This window comes from Ammodytes marinus (assembly GCF_949987685.1).
Source record: "Ammodytes marinus genome assembly, chromosome: 8".
Taxonomy (NCBI): domain Eukaryota; kingdom Metazoa; phylum Chordata; class Actinopteri; order Uranoscopiformes; family Ammodytidae; genus Ammodytes; species Ammodytes marinus.
In genome coordinates this window covers 10174375-10191214 of record NC_137212.1, presented here as the reverse complement: position 1 = coordinate 10191214, position 16840 = coordinate 10174375, and the positions used below count along the sequence as shown (strand labels likewise).

The window sequence follows — 16840 nt, the reverse complement described above, 5'->3', positions numbered from 1 at the left end:
GGGGAAACATTTGATGGAGTGTTAACTATTTTATATTATATTTCAACCCACTAAATGCTCTAATAATGGTGGCCACTAAAGAAGAACATTATATGCAAAGTGTAGTTTTTCATTTTAACATTCGTGTCTCAGTAAATCCACATTATTTGGATGTTCTAACATGATTTAGATTTGTTTTACGTATAAGAAAATACTATTGATACACAGTAATAACGTTTAGTGGGATTTGTTTGATTTAAGAATTTATATTTGATCAAAAGTGACCAGGGGCTCTGCGGCCTATCTTTGCGCTGCAGAGCGACATCAGATCTCAAACTGAGAGGATATTTAAAAAAGGAAAAGATTATGGGCATTTTTACTGACAGTAGAAAAGCTTGAGGTCAACCTGCAGGTTGTGTATTAACAACATCAAATGTGAAGTGCAGGCGGTAAATAGATCCACGTGTGGCAGCAGGGCGGTTTGAACTCACTAAATGCCTCGTCAGCAAAACAAATCGGTCATTACAAAGTGAGCAGGCTTCCGTCTGGACTGCTGTTTGTGGATGATGGGATGCTGGGGATGAAGAAAAAAGCAAAAAGCTGCAGCTGTATTTTATTCGGGGCTGTGTGCCGCAGAGTAGGTTTCGCTGCACTGTAGCAGGTCACAAAGGTCTCGCTGATGCTCGATGAGGACGGTTTGATGATATGATCTGTGCTGGGAGGATAAAGTGCACACTGCTTTGCATCGTGTGTCCTGCAGGCTCAGGAGTTACAGCAGCACTGACCTGCTCTGGCTGGTTGACATATTGCTGCTGTCAAATGTTTACTTGATAACATGCTTGGAATCCCCCCCCCCCCCCCCCTTACACACCCCACCACACCCATGCCTTAACTCTAATGTGTGCAGGCAGATCCCCATGGCAGCGTGCATGAGACATCAGTATTGAGATTATACTATTCAATTACATATTTATATATTAGTCATAAAAGTGTTTTGGCCCACGCAATAATGTCATATTGAAATAAATGATAAACTGAATGGAAACTATTCTGGCAATATCAAAATTAACCATACTAATAATAATAGCCTACTAACCACTACAACAGCAATAAAACACCACTACTACAATAATAATAATAATAATAATAATAATAATAATAATAATAATAATAACAATAATAATAATAATAATAATAATAATAATAATAATAATAATAATAATAATAATAATAATAATAATAATAATAATAATAATAATAATAATAATAATAATACAATTAAAAATATAATACTAGGGCGTCAAAAGTGAATTTTGTTTCCCGGTTGGACGGTTTGAATGCTTAAATAACCAGATTTTTTTTTAAATATATATTTTATTGTTTCTCTGTTTATTTGAGCTCGTGGAGCCTGATGTGCACTGCTCCAGCAGCCTGCAGGCGCTGAGCGAGCTGAGACATTTTCACTCTCATGCAGACAGTTGTAGGCTAACACCTCTGGAACCACAGCAGTGTGTGAGTGTGTGTGTGTGTGTGTGTGTGTGTGTGTGTGTGTGTGTGTGTGTGTGTGTTTTTAATGAGTAAGTGAAAAAAATCCAGCGCGCCAACACTTTCCCCAGGGCCACCGGTCAGATGAGTCAACCCCATAAAACTAACGTAAACAAGGCGCCAACAATTGACTCCGGTGCTGCATCTTATCCACAGGAGGTTTAACGTGAGATTCAATTGCAAAATCACAATCCATTACGTGCAGAAAGCTGCCTAATAATAATAATAGTAAAAATACTAGATTGTTAGGCTTTTGCTTCTCAACAAACGTCTTTGTGATTGATGTGTCGCTTAAAGGGTCAGGAAGGAAAATGCAGTCACGGCTGCTGCGACTCATTTTTCATGACGCGGAGGAGACAAGAGGAGGTGGTGGAGGTCAATGGAGAGGATGTCAACAATGCACTTTAGGAAAGCACGGCGAGAAGCCTGCAGTAAAGCCTGTCACTACCTTATCTGAACTGAACCACCTTCGACGGGGCTGCAGGGCTTACAGGCCGGGGGCTCGGGACTCGCGTGCAGACTATTGTAGTGGCTGTTTACAGGCCTGCAGCTAGACAGAGAAAGAGAAGAAATTAGGCCTCTTCAGACGGTGAAACGCTGCCAATACAAAAGCGCATTCAAAAGGCCCAATTAAAGAATTATTAGGTAATTATGCTATATTGTGTAAGAGTTTTTTTTAATGTTCAGTTTAGTAGCCTATATTAACTAACATGAGTGTGAACTATACATCGCCTGAGGGCATCACAGATGTTTTCCACGGTACCAGGTGTCTGCAGATGTCCCATTTGGCACCGCGGTGTTCACACTATGACGAGCGTTACAAAGACGACTAGCAATAGCCCAGGCCTATATTAATCCGAGAGAGCAACCTGATAGCCCTCACCTCTTGTAGTAAACGCTTGGCAGATGCCAAAGTATTTAGAGGAAACACAGCAGGTTAAAAAGAAGCACGTGAAAGCAGAGTGAATTCACACAAGATAGCCTACTTCTGTTTGAAGGAGGAACTATTTTCTTGCACAGACACCACTTCGATTTATTTTAAAAACGCTTCTTTATTTAGGCGTAAACCAAGAATATATAGCCTAAATATAGGCCTACCGTATTTTTCATTTTAAGAGTCTTTATGGTTTGACCCGTTATAATTAACTTTAAGCTTATTTTTGCAGTTGGAGCCAAAACCGTAAATAGGCCTACTACAAAATCACGCTGTAGCCTAATCGCTGACACATAGCACAAGAAGCACGTTTTCATGCCACAAATCAAAGAAAAATCCCACAATATTAGGCTATATGTAATTTTGCTTTTGAGGTTTTGTAAAACTTTTTTCAAATTAGAACAATTATGTATTTAATAGGCTATAGACCTAAAAGACAGAGAATATTGGATTGCAGATTGAAGGCATTTTACATTTTGGGTGACCACGTATTAAACAAATGCAGCCTAATTGTAAGACTCCCACAATCGTCTTCTCTCTTAGTCTAGGTGTGTGTGTGTGCGTGCGTGTGTGTGTGAGGGAGAGAGAGCTCGGTTTGTTGTGTCTCAGTGGATCAGAGCTAAAAATCCCCTCCAGCAGAAGCGTTGGATGAGATCGCTAAACTCTAAGCACCAAGAAAATAATTAACTCAGACTTTTTCGGCACAATTATTTTTTTGGGGGGAGAATTCCGGCCTGAAATAAATAAACAAACAAGTTCTAGTTTAGATTTGTAAACCCCTCGGAGGCTTCATTTAGCGCAAGTGTGGGGAAATAAACAGTTAAATATGTCCGAGGATGAATTTAATTGTGATGGTAATCTTATGCGTCACTGACAGCTGCTTATCCTCATGGATAAAAGTAAAAAACAAAAAAACACTTTAACTTCAATTACAGGCTGAAGGCTACTTTTATTTAATTTAGTGACTTTGTATTTCTTATTTTGTGTCACTTTCATATTTGGAGAGCTGTGGAATTAGGTTGCTATTATTTTATAGGCCTATGCTATGTCCCAAATAGCCTCGGTTTCTTCAGCATAACCTCAAGAGTAGCCTACTCTGAAAAAAGGAAACATATCAATGTTGAATAAGAAATGCTATTCAGTGATTGAGGCCTATAGTATTTAACGATGATAGCCTTAGTATAGGTTTTGTTATCAAAAATGCAACAAAAAAAAAGATAGATTATTAAAAATAGCCAACATTATTTATCTTATAGATCACTTGGCCTATTCAAAATATGAGCTGGATTTCGTTGGACTTATATTTTGGTTTAAGGATAAATACATGATGTTTTAATCTAAAACGTATGTCACAATGTGCTCCAAAAACTCAGTTGTAACAATTGTGCGTCAACCAAAAGGCGTAGCTTAACTGCAGTTTTATTTGATAGGCCTACATTATGTCCCCCAAAACGCCTATTAGGCTTTTCATTTCCAGAAAAATGCTGTAATATTCTTATCTTCCAAGGACTTATGGATTCTGTGGCCACCCCTTGAGTTTAAATTGACCGTAAGAGCTGTGTAATCTCCCTTAAAATGTTTGTTTAGCTGCATGGACGTCTTGTATTTCTTTTACATTCATGGTCCAAATCTAGATCAGCTTTACTTTTTATTCGAGTGCCAAAACGAAAAGCTGATCAGAAGACTCGCCTAATTGTTGTTGAGGGGGTCCGCGGTGCACCTGCGAGGGGGCTCACACACAGTGTGTGTTTTCGGCTCTCAGCGCGGTTTCAGGGGCCCAAACAACCTCAGAGCCACATCTGCTTCCAATACCCAGAGTCCGCACAGACGCAGTGCTGTCCAGGGCGATCACAAAGAGACTCTTAAATGTCCCTGTAGGTGTTGTCCCGTTCCCAGAAACACACAGAGGCGATCCCACCCTCCTCGGACCGCTCACCGAGACAGTCAGGGCTCCGCACGAGTTCAATGTCAAACCGCTCGACCCCCAAAATAATGCTGGTGCTGGGAAGTATTGCTACTTTTACTCAGGGACTACTTTGTTTCATTAGGTAGGCTACATGAGTATTTCTATTTATTTTCTGCTACTTTATAGGCCTATACTTGTGGAAGTAGGCTAGTATAATGTCTTTCAATTTTAATGTGACAGTCTTTACTACAGCCTACAGATGCAGATTTACAACATTCTCATAAGATGCATTTCTTAAGATAAAACCACCCAACTGTATAGTAAGTTTGAACATTAAAACACTGCTTAAACTCTTTTGCATAAATAATAATAATGATAATAATGCAATAATAAATACCACTGCCAGGAGCCATTCTCATAGTGAACACATTTACTTTTGATAATGTGCAAAATGTAGGCTATTTAATTAAATATTGCTGACAGCCAACTTGACCTTGTATGCACGACTTTTATAACATTACATTTATTTCTATTTATCTAAAATAATGTTTGATATGTAGTAACATATTTTAGCATTTTAATCACATTCTTATTATTTTAAGTCTTTAAACCAATCCATCAATGAAATATGTTACTTGTTAAAGAGAAATAAGAAATCTCAGCTGGGTTAGTGAATGTATCTGTGTAAAAACACTAATGACCATCTTCAGTAACATAGCACCAGCAGTGTCCAGATCTGGGCTCTATACAAGCTCTCCCTACCTACTTTACCTTTCCGCCAGGTCTGGACAGACAAGAGGCGTTTAAGAGAGTGGGACTCTGGGACTCCGCGGGCCCCGGGAAAAACGCACTTCCTGCCGAATAAAAGAGCTGCAGTGTGCTCGCGAAAATAAAAACCCTGAAAAATGGAGAGAGCAAAGGAGAGAGAGAGAGAAACGACAGGAGCTGAGCCAACCGACCTCTGTACAACCAGGGACACCACACACACAGTGTAACACACATGCAAACCTGGAGTTGTTGCCTTCATTTCTCACACGTTCATTGGGCCTAAAGGGATGAAAGAAAAGCATGCAAACCAAAACACACAAAAAGAAACAACCATTTAACATCTGGATGCAACCATCTTAGTTCTTCTATTAACATTATTAATTGTACCCATTTTATTTTCTAAATCAGTTTGATGCAGCATCAGAAAATGTAATCAGACACAGTGGAACATCATGTAAAAGGACCTTTATTGTACCCAATGATTACATATTCTTCATTTATATGTCAGACGATTAATAAACCCATTGATTCCCATTTACAGTAAAAAATAAAAATCTTCATCCTTCCATTTACTTTTATATTTTGCCATTTCATCCTATGAAAGAAAGTCACAGACCAAAAACAAACAAAAAAAGACTTGAATAAACCCATAAAAAGTTGCAATCTATATAAATTAGAACACCATCAGTGTTTGAAGTATAAAAAGGCATCTGTGCTATGTGATAACACAACATGATCGACATGACATGACGCTGGAAAGAAAGAGACAAAGACAGATAAAGGCACAGGCAACTTGTTTTCCACCTAACACCTTTTAACGAAAAATAAAGAGGAAAAGGACACAATTACTTCATTTTGAGAAAAAGCCATACAAGGTTACAAATATTGTGTGTTTCATCCACCGTTGGTCTCAGTAGCAGAACGCAGGAGTGCAGGAGTGGCAACATGTTTGGGCTGATCCTTCCTCAGGCGTTTGGGTTATTCTTCATCAGAGCGATGTCAGACTCCACCATCTCGGTCACCAGCTCCTGCACAGGGAAACCAGGTCACAAGTCAATATTTCATTTCATTAAGTAACTTTTCTGAATGAAAAATTACACTAAAACAAATACATCTCCTGATTAAAAAAAAACACACAGTAAAGCCACTGGTTGTAATTAAAATGATTTGTTTTTATTATTTACATTGTGGTTTATAGTACGCCTGCCTTGACACACCATGAGAATTATATCTTGGCTGAAGAAAGTAAATAAATACAATTATAGTTCTATATCCACAAGGTGTTAGGGATTGGCAGTAATTCAGTAGTATTTATTGACTTTCAGGCAACATGTTTTCTGAACAATCAATGATGGTTAGAGCTAGATATTGAACCTCTGGGTTTTTTTTTGTTCAGGCATCGATTGAAACCCTAAAATACCCAACATTGTCATTGCGTGTCAGGAGTCTTTTCCTCACATCACCCGGATCCTGATTTAATTTATAATCCTTATACTTTTACAGTGTATTTTATCAATTTATTTTTCAATTATTGTCTTAAGTTCTGCTTGTGTTTATACACATTTTAATATCAGGGAACTTTGGATTTTTTTGTAATCAAAAAGGTTTGTTATAAAAAAAAAACGTTTATATATTTCTAGCAAAAAATGTATCACTTTGGAGGCGCCCTTAGCTCAGTTGGTAGGGCGTCCCCCCCATGGGCCTCGGCCAGCAGCGGACCCGGGTTCGAATCCAGCCCGCGGTCGTTCTCTGCATGTCACTCTCCTCTCTGCCCCATTTCAACTCTGTCTCTACACTATCAATAAAGCATAAAAAAATGCCAAAAAAATATCTTAAAAAAAAAAAAAAAAGTATCACTTTGTTTTCAGTGTAACCCAAACATTCCACACCACAGTCTATGATCAGATAGATGTAATTAAAAAACAAACAAAAAATGTATCTGTGTCATTGCTTCACATGTGTGGAGACAGTTGAACATAGTTTTATTTGATTTTATATATGGATGTGCATACCTTCGCAATATCTTGAGATATATTGGAAACATATTTCCTTCTTTTGTAGTTATTAAATTCCATGCATTCCATCAAAGTTTGGCATAAAAACGTTTCCAATGAAAGCAGGCAATTTCATATTCCCCTCATGTACAGTAAGTTCATATCAGTCTGATACAACACATGATCACTCACTAAGACATAACAGTCGACCCGTACTCGTTGCTAATTTTTCTCTTGTGTGGATTACACAGACATCTGTAGGCATATTGGTAAATCCTTTTTTTTGTCAAAAGTGGTATAAAAAAAGGTAAGCTATACTAACTTACTATACAAGAAATATGAATCCCAACCACACCTCTCTAACCCCACCTACCGTCTGCTGCACATATATAGACATACAGACACCTGGTTCTCTACAGTACAGCCGAGTCCTCCCTTTTCTAACTCCGCCATCTTTTTTTTTCTTCCAGCTAAAATAATTGAATGTCTGTATTTGTGTGTTTCACATTCATATGTTCACAATATTGAATTCAAACCACGTCATCCCATCCCCATCCAGGTGTGTGACACGTACCTCAAAAGTCACCTTTGTCTTCCACCCCAATTCCTTGAATGCTTTGCTGCTGTCGCCTTGGAGGTATTCCTGTTAGAAAGAAAGAGGAGAGGGAGAGGGAGGGAGGGAGAGGGAGGGAGAGAGGGGGAGGGGGAGAGGCGGGAAAGAAAAGCAAATCATCTGTCATGTCTGATCTGATGTGTCGCCCTCATATAAAGACATACTGGGATTCAACTCAATGTCCAAACTTGACAGCTCTAACAGGATGTAAGCGATGGAGGGTGATGATTGGACACACACACACACACACACACACGGTTCTCCTCTCTCTGGGGCAAGGGGGGGGTGGGGGTCACAGAGTCTCGCTGGCCATCAATCCCCCCCCTCTCTGCTCCCCACCACCGATGCGTCCAGACAGCCCCCGTCGGTGCCAGAGGATGATGAATTGTGGGACTCTGGTGGTGTGACCCCCCTCTCACCCCTCCACCCCCATCTACCCCTAACTCATTTTCTCCCCTGTTGTGTTTTGCACCGGGTTCAAGATCCAGCAAGACCCTGCTTGAGACCACCAAAGAGCCAGTAAAAAAAAAACTCTTCCTTGCACCTCCTCTATGTTTGCTAAGCTTCATTTTCTCTCCCTCTTTCTCTGACTTCTATTTCCATTTCACTTTTCTTTTTTTTTCCATCCGAGGCATCATCCACACAAGTTTGTATCAGAAACACACATGTTGGCCTCAAGAGATCTAATCAAATGTTGTGGTGAAATCTGAATAAGGAACAATCTCTTTTTTTCAATTAACGGATACACTTCATGTATTTTCCTTTCTTTATTTGTGGGTTTCTCTCTGTACAGAGATTCAAATGATATCTGCATATATACTGTATATATATACTGTATATGCTCGTACTGAAAAGCATGTACACAAAGACACATTTCACTCTCATGCAATTGCCGAGCATCACATTCCAAAACTATGGGCATTAGTTTCTGCCATAAAAAGCCTGCACTCCTCTGGGAAGGGTTTTCCACTCGATTTTGAAACCTGGATGCAGAGATCTGCTTTAATTCAGCCAGAAGAGCCTTACGTTGATTTATAGTTGTACATGGAGGGGTTACAGTGTAGCTACAGAGCCTATGCATGTGGTCGCCACAGCTACAAGCCTACAGGCCCCTCCTGAGAAAAAGTGTAACTGTGATTGGTCAGCTTGGCCTCCAGGTTTCAGATGCCGCTAGGGATTAATTTAAGTGAAAACAACTCGAAGCAAGAAGGAAAAAGAAAAGTAGGGTCGACGTCTTCTTTTTGGTAACATTTTAAAATAGCCTGCTCCACTGCAAATGTCTTGCCCACCACGATGGTCATGAATACAGCAACTTCACACAATAGTTTGATATTAACCAATTGAACAAGATGGACCTTCCCATTGTTGCGTTTATCACAGTGAATGAAATAATGTAAACACAGTTACTGTGGGGAATATAATTGAAACATTGCACGGCCAGATCACGTCCAATACATACTGAGCGTCAAGAGAATCAACAGGTGAAACTCAATGCTGCATTACAAATCAATATACAGCATCCAAAGGTATTGGTTGGGGTTTGAGGTTTGGACTCAGTTCAGTTCCTCCACACAAAACTTGGAAAACCATTTGTATTTGGGACCTGGCTTTGTGTACAGGGAGCATTGTCACATTGAAAAAAAGAAAGGGTCTTCCTTAAACTGTTAGCACACAATGGAAGGACATGTTGGTCTAAACTGTTTGGTATAAAAATGTCCAATAATTGGAACTAAGATGCTTCATCAAAACAAATAAAGAAAACAGCTCGCGGTCAGAAGCACACATGCGACCGTGTTGTAAAATAAAGGGCAGTGTTTTTGTCTGACATTGAACCTCTTGAAAATGTCTTTTCTGGCTGATCTTATTACAGAGGAACGCTCACAGTGGCACTGGCATAGTTCAGCCTTTTAGAGAGCAGGGACCCACATCTCAGCGAGGCTCCACGGCGCTTAATCACACTCTCCTGATTACACACAAAGGCAAGAACACTGAACACACACATAGTAGTGAACAAGTACAGGCCGATTCAGTGTGCGACGACGCTCACCTGGAATTGAACCACGTTTTCAAACTGAGCAGCCCTTTAAAAAAAATATATTTTAACTTCACAGGGAGCCCAGCAGATTAAAGCTTCAGCCCATTTTCTCCTCCGTCTGCAGCAGCAGGACAAACAGCTCTTTCTCATGTGAGCCGCTCTGTACATTACTCACAGCCATTTTTGGCTCTTTGGCCATAACTGGAAACATTTTGAGACTAATTACCTACAGCAATGAGACATAATTTATCATGGGGCTGAATGCAATTATTAAAGGGTGACTTACTCCACAATTACATTAAATAATCCACTTGCTTCATAATTATATTGATTGGGGTTTGTAATGGAGAACATTTCGTAGCTGGCATAAAGGAAACATCAACTGGCTTCGCTTTGGCCGTGAACACTGAAGCTGCTCTGAAGTCAAGTGTTACAGTTAATACGTTTTTAAGTAGAAACCAAACCCGGTTTAAGATTTTTGCGACCAACACGTTTCCAGGTCCGTTGTTCATTGGTTGATGAAAGCCAAGATGGTGGGCGTCTTATCTGAAATGAGCTCGTCAGAGGCTTGTTCCCAAAAAATTAAAAATTGGTGTACTGTAGAGTAAAAAGAAAAGTAACACTGAAGAAGCCTTTTGTGTGGTTTTTGTATGCATGCATATGTTAATCCAATGAAGTGAAATGAACTGCCAAAGGAGGATGGCATGAGTCTAGTCTTAAGTTACCATGGGAGGTAACTTAAGACTAGGTTGTATTGAGACTCAGGCAATACCTGCCACAGTTAGGCAACAACAACCGAACGCACTACAGGTCCCTGCAATGTATGCCCTGACCTGTAACTACCTGCGGTGAGTAGCTTCACTAATTAGATCTTTCATTCACTTCAGATGATGCAGTGCAACTGTCAAATACAAGAATGAGTTTGACTGTTTCTGGCTAAGGCTGACTGACAGGTAAAAGTATACCTCTGCCAAACTTAAAGCAGCAAATTCCAATACAAACAATAAAGTAAATCAGTGTTATCCTGGTACATTTAGTGTATGGAGATGCAGAAGAAGTTTTTTTTCTAGTTTTGTGCCACCACCCCACCCCCCTGTTTTGTGAAAGACTGCATGAACAGACAAAACTAAATGATCATTCTCGTATATTTACTACAGTCTATGATCGCTGTACTACATATTTACAGTATTTATCACCCATGTTGGATCCATGACATCAGATACTGAGGTCCAAGGCGTAGAGAGTCCAGAACCGACGCAAATCTGTTTTTAATGCATTGGGGTTCAAGGACGGAAACATGTTTGTTGGCGTGTACAGTCCACAAAGACAAAGCCAGATGACGAAACATACACATGGATCCTTGTGGCCGCGTGGAAGTGAGAAGTATAAATTGGCTTATTTGGCCAGTGGTTTAATTAATTTCTAGAGACATTAGAATCATCAATTTAGTACAAACTGTGCCAGACACAGAATAACTGTAGAGACGTTTCTTCACATGAAAGATGATCACTGGCACCAAAGTTGACATCAGATGCTCGGTGCAATTCAAATTTTATGTCTGAAAAGTTTCCGTAATGCTGTTTGCGTTAAAGACCAAGGAACTGAGAGGTCTTGCATACTTTGTTCAATGAACAAGGGATATTGCATATGTAAAACATTGTACTTGTACCAAAACTCTGGCACCAACGTCAGAATTTTTTTCTAATTTACCATTGCGCTAACTGGAAGTTTTCATCATCTTCGTCATCATGGTCCTTGCCTCTGAAATCTCCATCAGGAGCATAGAAGGAGAACATCTGTTGAAATCAGACTCTTGTCTGCTAAGTCTGCCGTCTTAGCAGACAACCACACAGTTCAGCATCCAGGAAGCTAATCCAGCGCCTGGTCTTTCTCAAGCTGGATTTCTGCAGGTGACAGACAATCTCACCCTCGCAGATCCGTCTGCAGAGCGCCGGCTCAGTGAAATAAAAGCAGCTTCCAAACTGCTAACGAGAGCCTTCTACGGCCAAGTGAACTCACCCCAAACACAGCATGTAGCAAATAATTCAACACGAACTACTAACAGATGGGGGCACAATATAATCTTCATATGGATCCGATTTGGAACCAAACCCAAAGTTTTTTGGTACATCCTGTTTAAAGCAGCGCTCTGCCCATGTCTGAAAAATGTGCAGCAGTGATAATAACAACAACTGGTGGAAGAAAGCTGAAAATTAGCCGTGACAAAATGTGTCCCACGCCCTGGGAGAATTAGACACACTTTAAAGATTACATGACAATATGAGCTATGTCCACTCCTCATCTGAGACCATGTTGCAGGCCTGTGAGTGAGCAGAACATTCTCTGATGTGCATGTTAGAAAAACTGAGACCAGATTTTTATTTGTTAGAATGTCTGATGGATTTACAGCAGAGCAGAGTAGCGTGAACACAGACACATCACAGCTGTTACTGTTTACAGTTATCACCATGGTCACCGTGATGCCCATCATCACCTACACTGTACACCATGCAGCGGTGTGATTTTTCACACAATTTACTAAGAACACTAAGCTCAATGTAACTCAACACAGAAGCTCATGAATCTTTGGTTCTGAAAAAAATCGGTTTTCAAAGTCATTTCAATGGGTTAGTATCCATTGTAACCTCAGAGGTTGCAGCTCAAGAAGGGACATCAGAGTTATGAAATCGGTGCTAACATATTCAAAAGGCTTTGATTGAACAAGTTGCAGTACCAAATCCATAAATGTTGCACAATCCAAAATGTTTTTTCTTTTTGCCAGATCAATTAAATTACGTGGCTTAACCTCCAAGTTCAGCTGGCCATAAACCAAATGCAGAAATAACCTTATAGCAAAGCGTTCTGATACCTAGATAATCTTTTGGATCATGGACCTTTGAGCTTTTTTGACCCAAATTTTGATGTATCAAGCTGACCTGATAAATCCACCAGCAGACAATTACGACTATTCAGAGGCTCATCATCTAACTTGTCCAATTTAGAGCTGTTGTTGTGTGTTCTCTTCTGGCCTCTGAAACACCGGCAACTCCGTGGTCTTTGTTCTTGTCAGGGTTTGGTCGGGAAGTAGAACCAAGTTCTTGTCTTAGTCCATATTCTAAGATAAAGGAATACGAGTGGGTAGGAAAATGTGAACATCTTGTCATTTCTGCCAAGATACAATATTTTGAGACTCTCCTTAACAGGAAGATAATATGAGTGATTTTAGTACTAAAGACAATTTATACTTTTATTTAGTTCTCTATACTTCTGTTTCCATAACGTTGATGACACAATATCACGCACAGATGCAAAGAGTGGTAAATCTCTTCGGCTCTTCTAAAACATCTTAACTTCAATATCTGCTCGCCAACTACACAGCCTAATAATTCCCCATACTCTCCCGTCATGCCTTTTTCTCTACAATCGTAACTAATAAAGATGAAAAGCCATAAAAAATAATCCTTAGAAATGTAAAAAGTCAGAGACAAATAGAGTGTGATCATGGTCCATAAAGCACGCCGGCAGTAAAAGGCACTCAGAGCAGGCATTTAACGCAAAGGAATTCTGGTATCACTGAAAGGCCGTTCAATAAATCACACAGCACACCAGTGCTGACCCCCAAACATATGAGGGCATGCACATAACCATGTAGCAACGTGCAAACACACACACACACACACACACACACACACACACACAAGGACCTACAGCATGTATGTATGGATATGTAGGAAAAAAATGCTAAACGTCCCTAAATTGTATTTATTTTTCTTACTACTTGAAACCCACCCACTTACGGGAGACAGATCAAACGTTCTCAAGAAAACAACTCTTCTCTTTCTCTCCTTTCTCTCTCTCTCTCTCTGAAGCTTGCATGCTGGGAGACTATGATGTGGTTTTGGAAGTCCAGTAGCGTCTCTGGTATTTGTACAGTAGTGGACATGAGGCTGTGAATACAGAGACTTCAAAAGAAATTCAGATAAAAAAAGGGCAGAGAATGCTGTGAGCGTCCCAAGCTCACGGCCTCCATGTCCCCAGATGTTCTGACCAGACCCAGATGTTCTGAACCTTGACCTTTGCTGGGGGGTTTTTGATGGAAGAACTCAATCTGAACTCACTCATTGTGGGCTTTCTATATCCAGGATGACTTGCTAATATGACAGCAATGGAGACATGAGCAAAGGCCTGTCTGTCTGTCTGTAGGAACATTGAAGCTGCTGTGTGTGTGTGTGTGTGTGTGTGTGTGTGTGTGTGTGTGTGTGTGTGTGTGTGTGTGTGTGTGTGTGTGTGTGTGTGAGAGCTGGTAGAAGTGTGTGGGGTAGGGACACACAAAAAAGAGCTTCATCACTCCAAGTTGTTCAGGCCCAGAGTCACAAATCTGTCACTGGTCAATTTCTAGCGCACCTCCGCCAGCATCGCCTCGACTTATCACTTCCTCTAAAGCAGAAAAGGCCCCCAGCTTCAGCTAGGACGGAGGGTGGGATGAAATAAGAGACCGATGTGGTAATGTGCATACCTCTGGCTGTCTTCTTTTTCTTCAACATTCCTAATTATTATACTTGCAGCACACAGCAAACCCTGAACAATATGCTTTGACAGCACCATGCTTAATAACCGAGACAATGGATTTACTCAATATCTTTTTTTTTTCATTCTAAAAATGTAAACGTTTGACCTCTTTAGGGCTTTAAAACTATTAAATTGAAACAATCTGACAGGTACAAAAAGATTTCCACACACTTCCAGTTCAAATAAAGCAAAGAAAAAAAGAGGTGTTATTGAATTACAGGCAAATGATTTGTCACCTTGAGAAATCCTGGAATTTTAAATTAATTGATTGAATGAATGAATGAAGTGATCTTGATTTAGGGGTGATGAAAGTGATTCTCTGTTTATTTTTTTCACCGAGCTGGTAAATCACCAATGAAATGCATTTCAAATAAATTGTGAGATGCTGCGTCCCTAGAAATCCAAGACAGTTATTAGCCGCTCCCAGCCACAGGGTCAAAGGTCAGGTCCAGTGTGTGAGGGAGAGTGAGAGAGTGTAGCGGTGTGAGTTATAGCTCAGGTTTCCTTCCCCGACTCCCCATGCAGCTTGGCCTGCACACAATGTGTTAAGTGACCTCTAAAGGGTGGCCCTGTCACCCTGATGAGTATGTACACTACTAGTACTACTACTACTACTACTACAACACACACACACACACACACACACACACGCACGCACACGCACACATGCACACACGGCAGCCTCACATATTAAAAGGGTAAACATCTTGATTTACAGACGGACGCCACACACACACACACAAACACATAAAATAACAGGAAACAATTAGCAGAAAAGCAGGAAAGTGTGAATCTCCACAGGAAAACAGTAAATGCCACTTGTGATATTTAAAAAGCCAAAACATCACATCACAAACTGTCACTTCACTTCTCTCTCTCTAGGCTCTGCTGTGTTGATTGCTCTCCATCAGTGCTCATTAAAATTCCTCTGGGAGCCGTGTGATAAATATTTACGTGGCTGAGGACACACTCCACACACACTCCAAACACACTCGAGCGGCTGGATCTAACTGCCGATAGTGTTAAGTGCCCGAAGGCTCTGCCAGTGCTTTTCGAGGGAGAGAGAGAGAGAGAGAAAGAGAGAGAGAGAGAGAGAGAGAGAGAGAGAGAGAGAGAGAGAGAGAGAGAGAGAGAGAGAGAAAGAGATAGAGAGATCCCCAGGCCTGCCGCCCGGTTGTATACGTCAGGCGTTTACTGTCAAGATAACTGGAGGAGGGCGCTGATTCATGGCTGTTAATCAAGGTTCAATATGTTTTCTGTGTGTGTGCGTCCACGTCCAAGGATAATCTTTTAATGTGTGAAGTTTATGGAAATGAAGAGGAAAATATCGCACATTCGCACATCTGGATATAAGTGCATTTGCAGACACACACATAGTGTAACCACAGTGGAGCTGGACTCCTCACTACTGTTCCACTAAGCTGTTGCCGACCTCCCTCCCTCCCTCCCCCACCCCCACCTCCTGTATTCTATTATTCCTGCGGACGGGAAACAGATCATAATTCCTGGAGTCAGCAGAAAGCTGCAGACTGAGAAAGTGAGAGACCGAGGGAGGGAGATAGAGAGGAGAGAGGGAGGGAGTGAAAAAGAGAGTCTGGGGCTCAGGTGACGGTTCACTTTCACTGAAGTCAAGCTGAAACTGTGCAGTTAAGTAATTTTCAGTGAAAATTGAAATGTGTGTTTAGTCTGTTTGCACGTTTGTATAATGTAATTTGGGTGAAATAGCACTTTGTGTAATACAGCCAAAATGTGTGTGTGTGTGTGTGTGTGTGTGTGTGATGAGTGTTTAGCATTTCAGTCAGCCTCAGATGTTTCATATTTCAGGAGACATCAAAGGCGAACATAATTTCCCTTCTTTAAACAACATTCTTTACAATCATACTACAAAGAGAGAGTGAGGGCGAGAGAGAGAGAGAGAGAGCAAAATGACATCCCGCCTTATCTTAATTGTTGTGTAATAATCTCTGAAGCACTGAGGGTTCAGTCTGGGCTTTGACACCCAGCCTCTGTGTTTTGGTCGATGGTGATTGCTGGAGAACTCCTTGTGAATTATTCTGGAGAATAATCTGGGTCTTATGTTTCTAGTGTAGGCCTTCACCCCAGTGAACTTAAATAACATATTTCTCAACAGAAACAACAGCGACATGGCTAGATACAGCTTTAGAATAGGGTGCATTGCAAAACAGGCAACCCATGCATTTGGAAATGAAAATTAGGTTCGATTTGCTTTCGTTTAGACTTTTTAGTAAGTGCTCTTTATGGTAACTCAATGTATTGCTCAACTGTGTGCATGTTTATTCTTACACATGATATAAATATGCAAGTCTCTACTGGCTCAGAATATACCATTATGTGCATTACTCCCACATAAAGACCTACTTGTGTTCTTGGAAAACTACACTTGAGTGGCGGCTTTCCAAGGACACAGAACTGTATGTATTTTTATCAGGAGACGTCATTCTGTGACTGAGAATCACCGGTTTACATCACTGGGATG

At 40.6% G+C, this 16840-nt stretch overlaps 1 protein-coding gene across 1 annotated transcript in view; it reads right to left on the bottom strand.

Moving 5' to 3' along the window:
* Window positions 1-5578: 5578 nt before the first annotated feature.
* gmds (GDP-mannose 4,6-dehydratase) overlaps window positions 5579-16840 on the bottom strand; it is a 148801-nt gene continuing 137539 nt past the window's right edge. Inside the window, exons 10-11 of the mRNA XM_080032494.1 lie at window positions 7701-7769; window positions 5579-6160 (exon numbers count right to left, since the gene is read on the bottom strand). Of these exons, the coding sequence (XP_079888620.1) occupies window positions 6098-6160; window positions 7701-7769 (132 nt within the window). The 3' untranslated portion in view covers window positions 5579-6097. The remainder of the gene's footprint in view (window positions 6161-7700; window positions 7770-16840) is intronic.